The sequence below is a fragment of the Beta vulgaris genome, chromosome 4 (genome assembly GCF_026745355.1).
Source record: "Beta vulgaris subsp. vulgaris cultivar EL10 chromosome 4, EL10.2, whole genome shotgun sequence".
NCBI classification, from domain to species: Eukaryota; Viridiplantae; Streptophyta; class Magnoliopsida; order Caryophyllales; family Amaranthaceae; genus Beta; species Beta vulgaris.
The window spans coordinates 12,135,174-12,153,892 of NC_079205.1; the positions used below are offsets into that span (position 1 = coordinate 12,135,174).

Consider the following 18,719-nt stretch of genomic DNA (forward strand, 5'->3'; position numbering starts at 1 on the left):
TTGTTGATTGTGAGCAAATATTTATACTACAAAGGTATAAAGTTATTGCCCTTAAATTAGGGTTTGTATTATGGAAAGAATTCATTATGCAATTAACTTGCCAACCGGTTTATAATACAGATAGAAATATATGGTGCTGAAATTAGGGGATAGTTATTATTAGAAACAATTGATTTACAAATCAGCATTAGTTATTATTTTTAACTTTTAAGAATGTGTGAGATGTATATCAATATTCAGTTTGCTATAATTACGGATTAGCTTGTAGAAGTCAATGATTTATTTCCTTAATTTTATTGCAATATATACGGTTGCCCTACATAATTCAATCACCACGATTTGCTATTTTGTCACTTCAATCAATGACACGTGGCAAGTAAATGAGAGGGGTTGAAAAACCTTGGAGCACTGAGAGGCTTGAGAGAATAAGAGGCTGCCACGTAAGCTAATTTTTTCTTGCTTTAATATTATATATGATGCTCTTCCTTTACATATAACTTGTGGCTATGCGGAATAATAACTTGTGGTCTTGTTTTTCCTACTGTCGGTCTCTTTTTATATAACAGCAGTTCTCCTACTGTTGTTATTGCTTACTCTGATGCAGATTGGGCCGGATGCCCTGACACGAGACGTTCTACTACTGGCTATGCTATTTTTCTTGGTAAGAATCTCATTTCCTGGTGTTCGAAAAAGCAACCTACTGTCTCCAAGTCCTCGATCCACTAAAGCTGAATACAGAGTCGCTGCCTACACAGCTGCAGAAACTATTTGGCCAAAACAACTTCTTGCTGACATTGGTTATTTTCTCCGTCGTCCTGTGATTGTCTATTGTGACAATGTCTCTATTACTTATCTAACTGCTAATCCAGTCCATCATGATCGTAGCAAACTTATTGACGTCGATTATCATTTTGTTCGCGAAATGGTTGCCAAGGGAGGTCTTATCATTCGACATGTTCCTATTCAGTCTCAGGTTACTGACATTTATACTAAGGGCCTATGTACTGACTTGTTTACTAAACATCGTACCAGTCTATTCGTTGTTTCACCCCGTAAAGATTGAGGGGTTGTATTAGAGTAACATTATATGTAAAGGGTAGAATGGTCTTTTACTAGTCATAAGTCTGTATTGTAAACGCGATATATAATGAATGTCAGGGTTAACCTACTCAGGTTAACACAATTATTCTCCACACTTGTACAACTAGATAAGGGCAAAAAAGTAATTGTGAGTCTTGTTCTCAGTTCTCACTATATACCCAGACTTTGAAATTAAGGTAGAGACTTTTGAGTTTTGACATTCAATATAAAGCTTCGACCCTATTATTCAAGTATTGAAGATAGAGATGTATCTATTAATTTGCTACCTCGTATTGTTTTCTCTTATCAAATACTCTCTCTGTTTCATAATATATTGCCTATTTCATTTTTGGTGGGTCAAACTTTAAAATCTTTGACCGAATATTTTCATTTGTATATATAAAAATTCATATTCATGTGGGATCTTGTTAGATTCGTCTTAATATGTAGTTTCATAATTTCAACTTTTATATTTTTTCTTAATATAGAATTGAAAATATTAAAGGTAAAAGGTACATCTTGGAGACCGTGTAAAAAAAAAACAAGCACTATATTATGGGACGGATGGAGTATTGTATAACGATTTGTTCTTTTTATGCTAACACGGTTACAAAATAAAATTAGGCATCATTCGGACTCAAAAACGAGTTTGCTATTTGTCGAGATATAAAAATTACCCCGATCATCTTATCTGCGTTGTTAATTGGGTGCTGGAAGTATAGCTTATTAAAAAGATAGTACTCCCTCTGTTTTTTTTTATCTTTCTCACTTTTCTGTCCACATCTCCTAGTGCACATCTTTGAACTTAAATATCTTTTATTATATATTAGTAAAAATTATAACGATTGAATATTAATAACGTACTAATTGAGACGAATCAAACAAGACCCCACATCACTATATTTTTTCTTATAAATTGAAAAAGATTGAGAAGATTCTCTCTAATTAAATAGTGCCAAGATTCTAAGTGAGAACAATTAAACAAAAAAAAAACAGAAGGAGTACACCTTAATTCTAATAATTTGATTTGAATTGATTAGATATGACATGAAGTATTCCCGATTTGATGGGTTTTCCATTTCTAATTTGGAAAAAACAAAAATCTCAAAATAATATTCCATATTGTACGAAAAACCAAACAATATGTCAAAATCTCAATTAATCTTTATACAAAGATCGTTGGTCACGAAAATAAAACTTTTGTAAAACTTTTGGTGATTTAAAATATTTGTTGTTTTGAAAATATTGTGATTGTTAACAAAATAGATTAACCAGAATAACTTTTGCAGAAATCAAAATCCTAGCTACAAATGTGAAATATTAGGAAGGAGAAGATAAGTATAAAATTATAAAATATATAACATTGCCTCATTCATTTTTATTCCCGACAAGTAATATGAAAAGGAGGGGTACTTGTTAAGGTCAATATGGAACGTCATCTAACTAAGGACATTGCTACATCTACCCGGTGGGTAATCTACCCACTACTAATTGAAGAGAATGTCATGAGACAGAAATCTAGAATCCAATGGCTAAAGCTTGGAGATTCAAATACTAAGGTTTTCTATGCAGCTATGAAGGAGAGACAAGTCAGGAATTCCATTGATGTTTTATATAGTGCTGATGGTAGGAAGCTCACAAATCCTGATGACATCCAAGAGAAATTCAAGCTTTTCTATAGTAAATTAATGGGGAGTTGTGTTGATCAACCTCTTGGGGTTGATCTATCAATTATCAGAAGGGGGCCTACACTGAGTACACATGCTAGAAGGTCTCTTATCACTCCCATCACTCTGGGTGAGATTGATTATGCCATGTCAAGCATTGATGGAGACAAAGCTCCTGGTTTAGATGGCTTTAATGCTGTGTTCTTCAAAACATGTGGCCTGTCATCAAATTAGATATATATGTTGCTATCCAGGACTTCTTCCAAACTGGTAACCTCAGATCTCAAGTTAATATAGCTTCTATCACTTTGATTCCCAAAATTCCTAACCCAAATTTGCACTATAGTGTATAAAATCATAGCTAAAATTCTTACTCATAGAATGCAAGATGTAATTCGGGAAGTTGTTAATACATCTCAAGCTGGTTTTATTCCTAAAAGACATATAAATGACAATATATTGTTAGCCACTAATCTTATTAAGGGGTACACCAGGAAAAACATTTTTCCTAGATGCACTATTAAAATAGATCTCAAAATAGCCTATGATTCAATTGAGTGGCCTTTTCTACAGACTGTTCTATTTGAGCTAGGGTTTCCTGATATCTTTATAACATGGATTATGGCTTGTGTGACTACAGTGTCTTATTCATTGTTGATTAATGGGAAACCTTGTAAGCCATTCTTTGCTAAGAAAGGTCTTAGGCAAGGAGATCCTATTTCTCCTTTCTTATTTGCAATTGGGATGGAGTATCTCTTCAGATGCCTTGGTAATCTTCATTTGAACCCTAGATTCAAACATCATCCTAGGTGTGCTAAATTTCAACTCACTCACGTGATGCTTGCAGATGCTCTTCTAATGTTCTATAGAGCTGATGTTGCTTCTGTTCAGTTACTAGTTGATGCTTTTCATTCATTGTCTAAAGCTTCTGGTTTGGAAGCTAATCTTCAGATTTGGGAGGGGTTACTTCTCATATTAGTCATGACATTCATTTGGCTACTTAGATTCGTTTTGGTGAATTTCCATTCAGATACCTAGGTGTCCCTCTTTCCACCAAAAAAATCTCCTATAATACCTGTAAACCTCTAATTGAAAAGATCATGGCTAGAACCAAGAATTAGAGTGCAAAATTGCTTTCATATGCAGGTAGAGCCCAATTGGTTAAAACTGTTCTCCTTAGTATGCAAGTCTTTTGGTGTCAGATATTCACTCTACCCAAACAGATTATTAAGGAGATTCAAAGTCTTTGCAGGGTTTATCTCTGGACTGGTAAGGATTTACCCTCTAGAAAAGCTCTAGTTTCTTGGGAACAACTTTGCTTACCCAAAACTGAAGGAGGCCTGAATTTTATTAACCTGGAATATTGGAATAAAGCTGCTATTTCCAAGCATTTCTGTGCAATTGCAATGAAACATGACAAGCTTTGGATAAAATGGGTGCATTCATATTATATCAAGCAGGCCAACATTTGGACAATGCCTATACCACAGAACATGGCATGGGCATTGAAGAAGATACTAAGCACCAGAGATATCTTTGAGAAGGAAAATAGACTGCAAGAGTTTGTTGTGGTTTAAAAATTCTCTATCAGGCGGTGTTATATTCATCTGAATGGTGATATAAATTCAGTTAGCTGGAAAAGGCTTGTTTGTAACAACAAAGCTTCACCCAAGGGCATATTTATCACATGGCTTGCTATTCTCAACAGGCTGGCTACTAAGGTCAGATTAGTCTCCTCGCAATTACTCAATGACTCTAATTACCCTATTTGCCAACAGGAGGATGAAGATGTCTTCTTCAAGCAAGTGTAATTATTCTGCAATAATCTGGCATAAGTGTCTTCAGATTCTTAAAACTCCTCGGCCTATTGCTTCCTTTATGGATGAAGTTAACATTGCTGCTGAGCAATGTAGAAGAAGACACAAGGCAAGCAAAGTCTATAGCATGGTCTTTACTGAAGCTATTTATCAACTGTGGATTCAAAGAAATCAGAAAGTCTTTGAGAACAAGCTGCTTAGTACAGATCAAGTAGTTGATAATATCATTTTTAATGTAGCTTGTAGATTAGCTGAGAATCAAAGAAATCTTTTGTATAGATAGCCTAATCTATGGCTAACTTGTTGTTTAGCACAAATGTTAGTGCCTTTGTTCTTGGTGGTTTTGGTGTTGCTTTAGGAAAGCACATGAAGAGTCTATTTTTTCAACCCTTCCTAGAAGGTGGGTTAAAATAAATACTGATGCTTATTTTCCTATTGCTTGATGCTTTGATATTGTAATCTTTTTTATGGTCATCAATAATAATTTTGAATTTCCAAAAAAAATAAAAATAGAAGCATTAAAATATTATTAATCATGTGAATTGGACTCCACTATCACCACTTATCATTACTCTCTATTAGTGGTGGGTATATTACCCGGTGGGTAGACTTATTATTTTTTTATTTTTTGATAGTTTTATTTAATTTCATATTACTCAAAGTGAGTGAAACCACTTACATCAGTCAATACCGCTAGTACATGCCTTCTTCTCAATGACATACAAAGCTAATTAATCCATACTCCGAGTTTCTAAAGGGACCCAACTTTGCTATGGTCTCAGTGGCAGAGTAAGATGTTTGATTCTTGAATTTTATTGAGCATTTAAGTCCTCTTCTGGCCACATCTGTTATGAAGTTGAGAATGAATTGCAAGTTCCAAGGATCATCCGATCGATAGGTTGGCGCACCATTTTACTGCCTCTTGAGACTTTGATTCAATTTCAATGTGATATTTTTTGAATTGATTGTTGTTGAGGGAGATCTTGATAGATCTGTGCAACGCTAATATCTCTGCTGAAGTATCATCCATGAGGGGAATTGGACACGAGAAGGCATAGAGAGTTACCCCATTTTTATCACCAAAGTGCTTTGAGCTGAACTTTTTGGCACATCCACAACTCATTTAAGGTTGTTATGCTTCAAAGAATTAATTTGCAGACCCTTACTGGAGATGGAATTCAGAGATGGGCGCCAAAAGAGACATGTTAGGTTGCGCATTACCTCATTGGGAGAGTATGGAAAGGGCTCCTTCCAGCTTTTGACCCACCAACAGAGTCGGAGCAACACCATATTCTGAACTTCTTGAATCGAGCTACTCAAATTGTTGAAAGTTCTTGCATTTCGCTCTTTCCATAAGGACCACATAATCACTTGAAATGCTGCAATCCAGACTCTTTTGAAAAATTTATTTTTTCAAGGGAAATTCCATTGCATAAGAGTTGGTTCAAGAGAAGAGGGCCAGACCTAAGAGAGATCCCATAATTTACACCACCAGTCCCATATAAATTGTGCAAAGGAACAGTGAAGGAAGAGATGAGAAATAATACATAACATTCTTAATTAGCTAAAAATGACTAGATGGGAGTTAAATCTTCAATGTCACCATGAGAGAGCTCAAATGTTTTCCATTTCTTGATTTGAGTAATCAGAATAAGCGAACAAGACTGAGCGAAGAGGCCACATATTAAACCCATCCAAAGACCCTAAATCACAAATTTGTGGCAAAAGTTAAAGGAAAGAGGAATTGAGCATACAAAACTGATTAAAAATGTGTAACTTAAACATACGCAAATGAAAAGACAGCATTGAGTTCATCTATACAAATATATTAAAAACTGTTCTTAAGCAAGTCTACACGTTAGTCGTCATGTGACACTGTCCTTTTAATTGTTTCATTCCATGCCGTACTTCAGCAAATTTGAACACATGACCTCAAGTTAATATAGTAAAATTCTAACCAATAAACTATAGAACATTAAATGCCACTTTTTTAACATGAAAATATTAATCACCCAGGACATCACGCGATGCGGCCCTAATAACTAGTTTGATTTGTAAAAGGTGGAAATTTGTTTTTCAAATGGAAAACAATTTCATTATATTCTTTATCTCCCTCTTTCCCTTCTCCATATACTCTTTTCCCTCTATTTCAGACTTTCTTTCATTTTAACTTTTCTTATAAAAAACTAAATAATGAAAACTAATCTATTATTTTATTTTTCTTGAAAAATGTTTTTGCTAAAATATCATTTTGAAATTGAAAATATATTTGGTCAAACGAGAGAAAGCCCAAATTGCAAAAAATAGTGTAAACATGATAAAATTACCTTGACAAGCCAATGAGCCTTGAAGGCAAGTAAGCATGCAATAGGCATACCAATGAGGTAGAATGTTCCTAAATTTATGAACACGGCCAAGTGCTGCCAACCACATCCCCTGCATACCCCTGTTTTATGCCCAAATACAACATAATAGATCATTAACCATGGTTAAATAAAAGATTATGTGCAATCGAGAGTTATTTTATGTAAATTGATCTGGTACTTGTGTCATATAAGGATACATATTTATGTATCCAACTAGGCTATTTTATGAACAAGTTTCATGTTTTTTCCCCAAAGCAAAGTGTTGGAATGTCCATACTCATATTGGAAAGTCGAGGATGCGATACAAATTCTTGAGGTAAAATAAAAAGTCTGCTGAGTAACATATAAATTGAGATATGCACAGATTATGTTGATATTGGACCTGATAATATGCCTTGAATGAAGTCCAAGAATATTGATATGCAAAGGAGAGGAGTCATGGAAGCATATGCTTTATTTACAGTGGAATCGCCACTAAAAAAGCCTGCCCAAATGTTATGTCCGAAGCCTATGAAAACAAGAACAGGAGCAATAAAGGCAATTGACAACTTTAATGTTACGCCCATTGCATGCTTTGCTTCAATCACTTTCCCAGCTCCAAGCTCATTTGAAACTCGCGTGCTTTCATACAAAGGTTTAATCAAATTAGATTGAATTTCAACGAAGAAAATAAGCAGTTCATAATTTAAGAAGATGTAGTCTAACATTAATTATTACCTTGCTGCAGCACTCAAGCCGTAAGTAACCATAAAAGCCATTGTTTCTGTAATAACGCTACGAAGAAGATATTTCAAAATTAATAAATGAATCAATTTTTACGAAGACAGTTATTTCATGAACTGGTCTCCTATGAAATTGTTTGACACATGTAGACCACGAGATTTCTAATGTTTTAACTTTCAAATACCTTTTGTATAACTTCTTCAATTTTTAGTAAAGATTCTTGTAAATCAAGTTTCCTTTGTATTTCACAACTTTTATGATTTTGTTGTAGTAACAGCAGGCTAATAGGCTAACCATCTTATGCAAGAATTTGCATCCTTTCACATACTTTCATGGCCCGTTTGGTAGTCGTGAATAAATTGCGGTTATGGAAATGAATTTTAAGTGTAATTTTATTAGGGAAGCACCCTTAAAATCTCCATGGGGAGGCATTTTTTCTCAATGGGCAAGCAATCTCACCCCTAAACTTGTGTTTTGTCTCCAAAGGGAAACAATTTTCATTACCACTCATTACCACCTACAAGGTAGTATTGGATGGGAATGAAAATTCAAGAAGGAAAGTGGACACTATATGATAAGTTAGCATTACCATGGGAATGGACAATGATATTTTTCTCAAATTTACACACAAATTCATTACCATTACCACCATTTATGACCAACTACCAAACGACAAGGTTTTTTTTACATGTTACACTATAACATTTTATACTATTCACAAATTTCACTTTGGCCATCGTCTGTGATTTATACGTGAGTAAAAATATAGTTATGTAGGATCTTGTTAGATTTGTCTTAATATTTTTTTTTAATATGTACTTTTTATAATTTTAAAAAATAAATTAGCTTTCTACATATAATATATGATACTCAACTTTATTTTCTTATTCTTCATCTTTTTTCTTTCTTTTGCTTCTACTAATTCAAGAAAATAGAAGATTTATAACCTCAAAATTTTACATTGACATACATGGAAAGTGAAAGTTTAATGTAACGTATAAAACAAATGGAGGAATTAAGTAGAATTAAAAAACAAAGAAAAGATACGTTCTTACCAGAGTGCAGTGAGAGGAGTAGTTGCTTCAGCATTCGGCATGATTCCAGCCAAAAACACCAGTATTTCAAACGCCCAAGATTCTAAACTGAGACAAACAATGTTAAAAATAAGATCAATGAACAAAAACCCTATTAACCATCATTGCTATAGATAAGTTGGCCTATAAAAAAAAACGCCTTACCTTATTATTTGAAATAAAGGGATCACTTATAAAGTAGCATAAACAAAAAGTAATTTTTTAATATAAATAGTGAGACGGTCTTATGATATGTAGGACATTGGTGGATCTAGAGGGCGTACAAGTGTACAACGGGTACAACTGTGCCCCCATTATTTCTGGAAAATAATGAAAACAAAATAAATAGGATATTCAAGAATATATATGTGAGCAATGAACATCTGATGAGGCTTGTCTTGCTGGTAGGGGAAGCGAAAAGAAAGATCAATGAATCCATGGAAAGGTCTTGTATTCGGAACCCAACGCACTTATGTTTTGCTTTTAAATACTCCCCTTTAACGCAACTATAAATTCATAAGCTTACTTAGATCAAAGCTCCAAAATGATTTTTTTGCCTCTCTTTTAATCCCTCAATTTTTTCTCATTTACATACTTAAATAACTATTTTCAAATAAATTTTCAACTTCAAATTAATTATTAATTTTCTGAATTTGTAGCATTCAATCATTATATATACTTCCTCCGTTTTTTTATTAGATGTTACACATTCCTTAAATCGCATGTTTCAAAATAGATGTTACACTTTTTTTATTTCTTAAATTGGAAAGTTTTATACTGCAAAATTACTTACTTACCCTTACTTATAACAATTAACCAAAATTAAACTAACTTAATTTAACCTTATTCACATACTAATCTAAATTAATTAAACTCCTCCCTCTCTTCCACCACCCCTCCCCACCACCTCAGCTGCCCAATCCCTTCCCCCACATCGCAGCCCCCTTCTCCACCATCACAGCAGCCCACCCATGCAAAACCTCCCCCGCCACCCCCACCCACCGAAAACCACACCATCTTCTTCGCGCAAAACCACAAGTCCTCCATTTTCGACGGTAGAGGTGGGTTTTCGAGGCTGGGGTGGAGTTTTTGGCGGTAGAGGTGGGGTTTTGCGAGGGTGGGGTGGGGTTTTCAGCGCATGGTTGGGGTTTTGGGTGGTGTGTGGGATTTCGGCGGGTGGGGTGGGGTTTCTGGGTGGGTGGGATTTCGGGTGGCTGGTGGGGTGGTGGTGGGAGTTCACATGGGCGGGGGTGGGGAAGGAGACTGGGCTACTAGGGTGATGGTGGCGGAACCAAGTTGGGGTCGCTCTTTTCTCTCTCCTCCCTTCCTTTAAACCCCATGTGCAATGGTCCCCACACGTTTAATCCCCTACCCTTATTCTTTCCTAATCACTCTTTCAATTTTTGCCTAGGGAACCCAAATTTTCAAAAGTGTAACATCTAATAGAAAACAAAGGAAGTATAAAAATTCATCACTTGATGTTATTTTGAATTTTTTTATTACATATAATTAACATCTAGAAAAAAGAATAGCCTAACTTAAGAAACAATTAATCGGTTATAAGAAGAGTATGATTTAAAATAGGATGTTAATTGAACAACTTATCTTTAAAAATATGGTTATTTAAATTGAAAAATTGAACAACTAAACCGTTAGCAATTATATCTAAGTTCTTACTCAAACTTAGGGAGACAAAAATGTAAATAAAGCTTTATTTTGAATTTTTTTTTTTGACGATTCTAACTACTTATATATACGTATTCCCTGAGTAAATTTCTAGATACGCCGCACTGATGTAAGATCATTTTGTTGAGAATTTATAGCTATCAATATGTTATTGAAAGAGAAGAATCGTACTAACCAAACCATAGCAGCAGAAGGTAATGACAATTTTAAGTTGGCGAAGACATAAGAAAATGATTCCATTGATAATCCTCTCCAAGTATGCTCAAATTTCTTAGCGAATCTCACATAAACAATTAGAATAATAACCGATAACCAAAATGTCAAGGAGGTAGATAATGCCGCGCCCTTATAACCAAGGGTGGTGCAATGAACCAAGAGATAGTTAAGGCCACAATGCAAGAGCAACGGCAGGAGAGAGAATATAACTAAGGGAACAACCACAGATTGAGTCTGGAGGAACCTTAAAATGTTTTGTAAAATGCCATAGGCGAAAATTCCTGGTATAAGAAATCTGATATAGAGTGCTGCTTCTTTTGAAATTTCAGGATTTTGATGGAACAATTTTAGAATATGTTCTGTAAACCACCATATTATAGATATAATCATGGAGAAAACCAATGAGACTATGCATGATGCTTGGAGATAAACGCCTAGCAATTTGTATAATCTTGCACCAAATCCTTGCCCACAAGAAGTCTCAAGTGCACCACTTAAGCCAACCTAAAATCACATAAAATGACATATGAGAGGGAAAGTTTAAATCAGAGAAGTACACAATCAGCAATATCAAATTACTTCTTCAACACTTTGAGCATTGAAAATAAAGTTAAACATCTCTAGTTTCAAGAGATTAGGTAGGTTCGATAGGTATTGTAGGAGGATTTTCAAATTCTTCTATATACACCAATACTACTAATAGCCCGCCACTCTTCTCTTCTTCGATCAAATTGATAACTAAGGTGTACCCCTCGAGAGGTCAACCTCCTAATTCTATACAATATTTTTTGCACGCTATGCGTGCTTGAATTTTTTCCAAAACAGAAACTCGATTTTTTTCGACATAAGAGTCAAAATTTGAACATTAGACATGAAATATAATTGTTTTTAGTTGCAAAAATTGTTTGGTTTAGTTTCTGTCACTTAACTCTCTCACCATTATTTTTGTCTTTTTTTTTTCTTTTCAAAGTTAAATTCTATGAACAAAATATAAATTTATTAAATTTATTTATGATTTCTAATATTTATTTTTTTAGTTGATTTTTGAATTAAGTACAGTACTAACTTCTAAATTTTAAACACTATAAAAAGTAAATAATTTTTGCCTCGTCTAACTTTAAATTCTGATTTCACTACAAATACACCTCTATTTTTATCATGACCGACCATTAATTGTAATGGTTCTTGAGAACAGTGATTTGTAAGTAAATTTTTGTAAATTTTTTTGTATGTATTGACGTTCTAGGCTATATGTTTTAGTTTGTTTGTTAATTTTAAGTTTTAATACATTTTCCCGATTATTTGAGTGATTTGTAACGTAATTTTCTCAATTGTACGAGTGATCTGTAAAGCTTAATCTTTTAAGTGATTTGTGAGTGAGTGTTGTAAATTAATTTTCGGTTGTATTTTTGAGTGCCGATTTTGATTTTGACTCTCCTTTTGTAATGTAGAAAGGGAAGGGGGCAAAATAGGCATTTCAAAAGAGGACACCGTTGCTCCCCCCTTCCCTTATGTAATAGACACTACAAAAAAAAGTCCATTTAGAGACGGACAAAATCCGTCCCTAAAAAGGTCAAATCCGTCGCTATATGGGCTTAGAGACGGATTTAGAGACGGATATTGTCCCTCTCTAAAACCCTTGTCGCTAATTCGAGTTAGAGACGGATTTTAAAAATCCGTCTCTAAAGTTTAGAGACGGATTTTGGAAATCCGTCTCTAAGCTTAGAGACGGATTTAGGAAATCCGTCTCTAAGCTTAGAGATGGATTTTCGAAATCCGTCTCTAAAGTTTAGAGACGGATTTTGCAAATCCGTCTCTAAACTTAGAGACGGATTTTGCAAATCCGTCTCTAAACTTAGAGACGGATTTTGAAAATCCGTCTCTAAACTTAGAGACGGATTTTGAAAATCCGTCTCTAAGCTTAGAGACGGATTTTAAAAATCCGTCTCTAAGCTTAGAGACGGATTTCGAAAATCCGTCTCTAAATTCGCTAAAAGTATAAAAAATATATAAACGAAATTAACAACACGATAGTTCCTAATATTATCATAATTATATTTAATCACCTATTATTACCTACCTAGTTCAAGTTGATCTCATTACCATTTAGGAATATCCCTTAAGTAAACCCGGTTCAGCTCTACAAGGGAAAGGATAAGAAGACTCCACAGTCGCAAGAATCGCTGTTCGTAGGAATCGAACTTGTAACCTCAAAGAAACGAGAAGAAGCTCCAACCAACTACACCAAATACAACTTGTATACTTCTCTACATAATATTGGTAATATGTAGAAGAAATATTAGAGACGGATTCAAAAATCCGTCCCTAATTTAGAGACGGATTTTCAAATCCGTCCCTAAATTAGAGACGGATTTTAAAATCCGTCTCTAAATTATTAGAGACGGATTTCTAAAATCCGTCTCTAAATTAGAGACGGATTTCTAAAATCCGTCTCTAACTTAGAGACGGATTTTTAAAATCCGTCCCTAAATTAAAGATGCGCAATAAAATATTCATATTTGAATTTAGAGACGGATTTTTAGAATCCGTCTCTAAATTTAGAGACGGATTCTAAAAATCCGTCCCTAAATTAGAGACGGATTCTAAAAATCCGTCCCTAAATTAGAGTCGGGTTTTGAAAATCCGTCTCTAAATTAAATACGTGCAATAAAATATTCATATGTAAATTTAGAGACGGATTTTTTAAATCCGTCTCTAACTTTAGAGACGGATTTTTAAATCCGTCTCTAACTTTAGAGACGGATTTTTTAAATCCGTCTCTAACTTTAGAGACGGATTTAAAAATCCGTCTCTAACTTTAGGGACGGATTATCAATATCCGTCCCTAAGTTAGAGACGGATTTTCAAAATCCGTCTCTAAATTTATTTCGAGACGAATTTTTAAAATCCGTCTCTAATTTAGGGACGGATTTTTAAAATCCGTCCCTAAAGTTAGAGACGGAGTTAAAAATCCGTCTCTAATTTAGAGACGGATTTAAAAAAATCCGTCTCTAAATAAATTTAGAGACGGATTATCAATATTCCGTCTCTAAATTAGAAACGGATATATATCCGTCTCCAAAAATCCGTCGCTATATAAGCTTTTTTTTGTAGTGAGAGATTGTTGGAAGTTTGTAGTTCAAATAAAGACTAAAATAGGTCTATGTTGTGACTCTAAGTCAATGTTATTTTAATGATGATAAACACTTTGTGCTATAACATGTATGTGTGTCACAATGATCTAAGAAAGCTATCAAGATTGGATGTTCATGAAAGTTCAAGAACTCGAAGATATGAAAACCTGGGTCTAGTTATATTCTTAGATTACGTGATGTAATTAACTTATTAGAATTTTGTTCTAAACTAGAAATATGAAATTAGGATGATTAACTATTTTCTTGAGTTAAGAAAACAGGTAATTATATTAATTTCATGTTTCTATATACAAAGGGAGTTTCTAATTTCGAAAATTAGTTTTAGAAGGAAAAAATTTTTATAAAGCTTTTCGGATAAAGAGTTTTGTAAAAACTGATTTTAAAGAAAATATTTCTTTAAAAATATTTTCGGAAAAAAGAGTTTTAAAAAAATCTGATTTTTAAGAGAAAAAAATACTTTGATGAAGATTTTAGAAAAAAGAAAAAGAAGAGTTTTAAGAAAAACTGATTTTTAAAGATAAAGATTTTGATAAAGATTTTTCGATAAAATTGATTTAAGATCTGATTAATAATGGCATAAGATATGGAGGAATCTTATAAGGAAAGAAAAATAATCAGTTTTTATCAAAGATAAAATTTGATTTTGGAAAGGAAAAGATTTTATCCGTTAATTTTAAGAAATAAAAATTACTCAAAAGAATAATCATATCTTGGAGAATAATTTTATTCAATTGATAAGTTATATAAAGGAAAGAAATCAAAAGAACAACTCATGTTTTCGGATTTAGTTTCAGAAAATTTTGAGAGCTGAAAACGGGATCCCATAGCACAGTGTGCGTCACAGGCTTCTAGTAAGTTAAGGTTTCTAAGCAACAATTGTAACGATCCTCTATTTGTTTGAATAAGAAGCACACTTTTGAGGAATTATTCTTTCTGTAATTTCCATCATTATAAAGAGTAGCAACACTTAGCGTTAAGTGTTGGGGAGCACTACTAGAATTAGTAGTGCGGGAATCATATTGTATCAAGAGTTTGGTATTTTAAGATTCAAACAATAAAAGTGTAGTTTGTGTGGACGCAGATCTCAGAAGTGAGATTAAACCACGTTAAATTCCCAAGTTTTATTATTTGATTTCATTATTTTCATATTTTGATACAATTTAGTTCGAGCAAAAACATCTATCGGAGAGTTTACGAGTGAATAACACAGTGTAAGGCACTGTGCCATAAGAGTGTTTTTGCGAAAATCGATTAGATTTTGTCCTTCAATTCAACCCGCCCTTTCTTGAGTGTCACCTTGTATTCTAACAGTCTAAACTCCAAAGTAATTGTAAAAGATTGGACTATTAAAAGATTAAATTTTTATTTTGACTCAAATTTCAAAATTAATTTTCTATTTTTATTGTTGGTGTGTGGTAACCGAGGAGGCCTAGTGGACCAAAATTCTGTATGATTCAATCTGAACCGATATACAAACTTTTATCACTACACCAAATAATATACTTCCTTTATTTTTCTTAGTAGACTCCTCTCTTTTGGCACACGTAAGGAGATGAATTATGTGTGTGTAAGCACTGATTAAATAATTGTATAAAAAGTCATGTCATTTTTTTTAAAAGGAAAGAAAATTAGGGGCTTTATCTAAGAGGACGTCCACCCTAAAACATTCTTACGGATCAGATGATTACAGAAAAAGAAACATCGGGAGATTCATATAAAAATTCATGTCATTGAAAAAATAAATAAATAATTTTTGAGCCAATTAAAATGAAACATCTTTGAAAGAAATACTTGTCAAACTAAAAATATTCAGAAGTAATTTTACCAAAACATTTGGTTCATTGTGTTCAGATCATTTGTTGTTGCACTCAGTTCATTTCAGTTAATATAATACTGGTATTAGTTTCCTGTACTTCTAGCTCTTTTCGGTGTATATATGTTACAATTGATTAGGGTTGTTCCATTAACTTGTCAGAACTCATAACAAAAAAAGTTAAGGATTGTTTTGGTTGACATATAAATTTATGAAAAAATAGAATTTTCTAAGCACTAAGATATTTTTTTTTTGAAAGACTCTAAGAAATAAGATAAGGTGAAGTTGTTTGGTTGACAAATTTCAGAAGTACGTTGTACTTTCTGAAAAAATCTGCCTCCTATAAGATGGAGGAAGTTGCTCACATAAGTCCCATAAATATGTAGAACTTCCCATGATCAATCAAACAACTTTTACGAGAAATTACTAATTCCTATATGCAATCAAACAAGTGCTAATAATAAGAAGGAAAGAAACAAAATTTAATGTGTTTCTTAACAGAGAAACCAAAGTATAAAAAAAAGAGAAGAAAGCTGACCATGAAACAAAAACCGGTAACGGTAGCCCAAGAATTGGCAAGAGTAGAGCCAGCTAGCTGTAGTGGACCGAGATGACCAGCAAACATAACCGAAACCAATGGAATTAGATTATAGAACAAGTTGGTAATTGTCATTGGCACTGAAAATAATATTTGCTCCTTGGCTTCCTTTACATCCACCACCTTTTCCCACATTTTCTTCCCCTTTTTTCCTGGCAGAATAAAACTAGTGTAAAAATATATGTAAACCCTCAAATATAACTTCTTGTCTTCTAAAACTTTATATCTCCAATGTTATCACTCAAGATCTACAATACAACATATTTTGGAATTCCTTTTACCTTTTTCTTATAGAGATACAAGGGGAAAATTTGAATATATCTCTCTGAAGCTAGTTATATGGAATTCTTAAGTACTATGAGAAGAACATATATAGGCAGGATTAATATAATTTTATGTGTATAAAAAAATGAGCTTTTTGACATTGGCTACAGTTTAAAATTCAGACGTGAGTAGTAAATAGATTAACGCTACTCGACATGTGGTGGCGAGAATAACATGGGATACTGAACATAAGCTCTATCAACCTTGTGAACATTACACCGAAGTAAAGAAGAGCCAATTGTACGAATATAGGTAGATTAGAGATAATTGTTGTCCTCCTCACTATGATAAAGGAGGTTATAATGTTGAATCTAATACCTAAATATGATACTCTGGTTTGCGTCGTCTATGCAGTATCCATACACGTTTGGCCAAGGGGTAGATGAGGTTGTGTAAGGGAGTCAACCGCACAGGAGCCCAAAATTTAAGGGCCCAAAAAACATATTAGTTTTAATTTTTACTTCATAATGGAGGAAATCACTCTTGTTTTCCACCCATAATAAATTCCTCAATGATCAATCTTTAAATTTTCATCTTTCGATCTTTTATGCCCAACCTTCCATTTATATATCTCATAAACTTGGGGCCTAATTTTTGTGTTAGAACCAGAGCCTCAAAATCTTCAAAACGACCCCGACTCCCCGAGTCTTTTGGCTATGTTACGAAATTAAAATTGACGTTGTGCAGATTTACCAATGTGATCTCAAAGACGGCATAGGTCTTGAAGAAGGATGCCTACATTTTGGAAGTTAAAGAAGAGCTAAACTAATATGCCAAAAACTTTAGATTAAAAATTTCCACTTAAATTGTAGAGTAGAACCCAAATATTTTGTAAATATCGTGGGTGAATGTAAAGAAGTTGGTCATGTTGCTTTCATCACATGTCTAGCTAGTGCACATGATATACTGATATATATATATCTGTTAGGCAATATTATGTTAAAGGGAAAGTTTATTCTCATTAGAGTCCTTTGTATATATAGTTCCTTATGCACATTATATATATATATATATATATATATATATATATATATATATATATATATATATATATATATAGAGGCAAGATCACATGAGAATGCTCCTTACATGAGAAATGAGAATGAATCTCAACCACACGATTGATTTAGAGTTACAACACTTATATATATATTTGTGCAATCTCAATGAAATACAACACACAAGATTTACCTTAGTTCTAGTCTTGTCATGGTATTGGAGCCAAACTTTTGAAATTTTCTTCTCACCATCTTTTATCACCAAGGCCGGCGACGAACCGCCGCCGCAGCCTCCTTTTACAAAAACCAATATCACGCACCCTTTCTTTCTTGGTACTGGCGACAGACCTCGAGATTTTATCACTCCCACGCGACTCCATTCCAACAACTACGATGACTGGGCCGAAGATATTCAACTCGCGCTTGATGCGCGCCGCAAGTTCGGTTTCTTAGATGGGACGATCACTCCTCCACAACCTCCCTACACTGCCGCGGATTGGTTGACTGTGAATGCAATGCTCGTCTCGTGGATCATGAACACCATCGTCCCTGATGTTAAGGGTACGCTTACTAAATTCCGGGATGCTCACAAACTTTGGGATCACCTTAAAACACAGTTTGCAACCGTTAATGGCCCGCGAATTCATCAGTTAAAATCTACCATTTATAAGTGTGAACAGACGAAGACGATGAGTGTTTCTAGCTATTATGGTAAACTAAATGTTCTATGGGAGGAATTGAAAAGGCATGAACCTATTTTTTCTTGTTCGTGTTGTTTTAAATGTGTGGCTGGTGATTTACATGATGCACGTAATGAAACTCAATGTCTGCATGATTTTCTTATGGGACTTTATACCGATTACTATGGTCGGTTGCGCTCTCAGATTCTCTCTACTGATCTGTTGTCGTCTTTAGACCGCGCGTATCACTTTGTTATTCAGGAGGAACATGTTCGGTCCTCTAAATCTGTCGTGGATGATAAACCGGCTGAGGTTCCTAGGTTCGCGGTATGTACAGCTACTGGCTGTGGCTGTGGTACATCAGAGCGTCCAACTTGTACTCACTGTCACAAGGTTGGCCATGATGTATCTCGATGTTATTCTTTGTTGGCTTGCTCTCATTACAAGAAGCATGAGCATGAGGTTGCCAATTGTTATGAGTTAGTCGGTTATCCGGAAGGGTGGGAGCCGAAGGGCTCCGTTC

The 18,719-nt window shown here is 34.1% G+C and overlaps 1 protein-coding gene across 1 annotated transcript; it reads right to left on the reverse strand.

The window, feature by feature from the left end:
- Positions 1 to 6,035: 6,035 nt before the first annotated feature.
- LOC104908633 (protein DETOXIFICATION 18-like) lies at positions 6,036 to 17,081 on the reverse strand. The gene is made up of 8 exons (XM_048641956.1): positions 17,075 to 17,081; positions 16,135 to 16,346; positions 10,588 to 11,132; positions 8,709 to 8,795; positions 7,648 to 7,704; positions 7,313 to 7,551; positions 6,892 to 7,010; positions 6,036 to 6,267 (listed from the first exon to the last, which is right to left on the reverse strand). Exons 1-8 carry the CDS (start codon positions 17,079 to 17,081, stop codon positions 6,139 to 6,141), a joined length of 1,395 nt encoding a protein of 464 aa, XP_048497913.1. The 3' UTR covers positions 6,036 to 6,138.
- Positions 17,082 to 18,719: the final 1,638 nt, after the last annotated feature.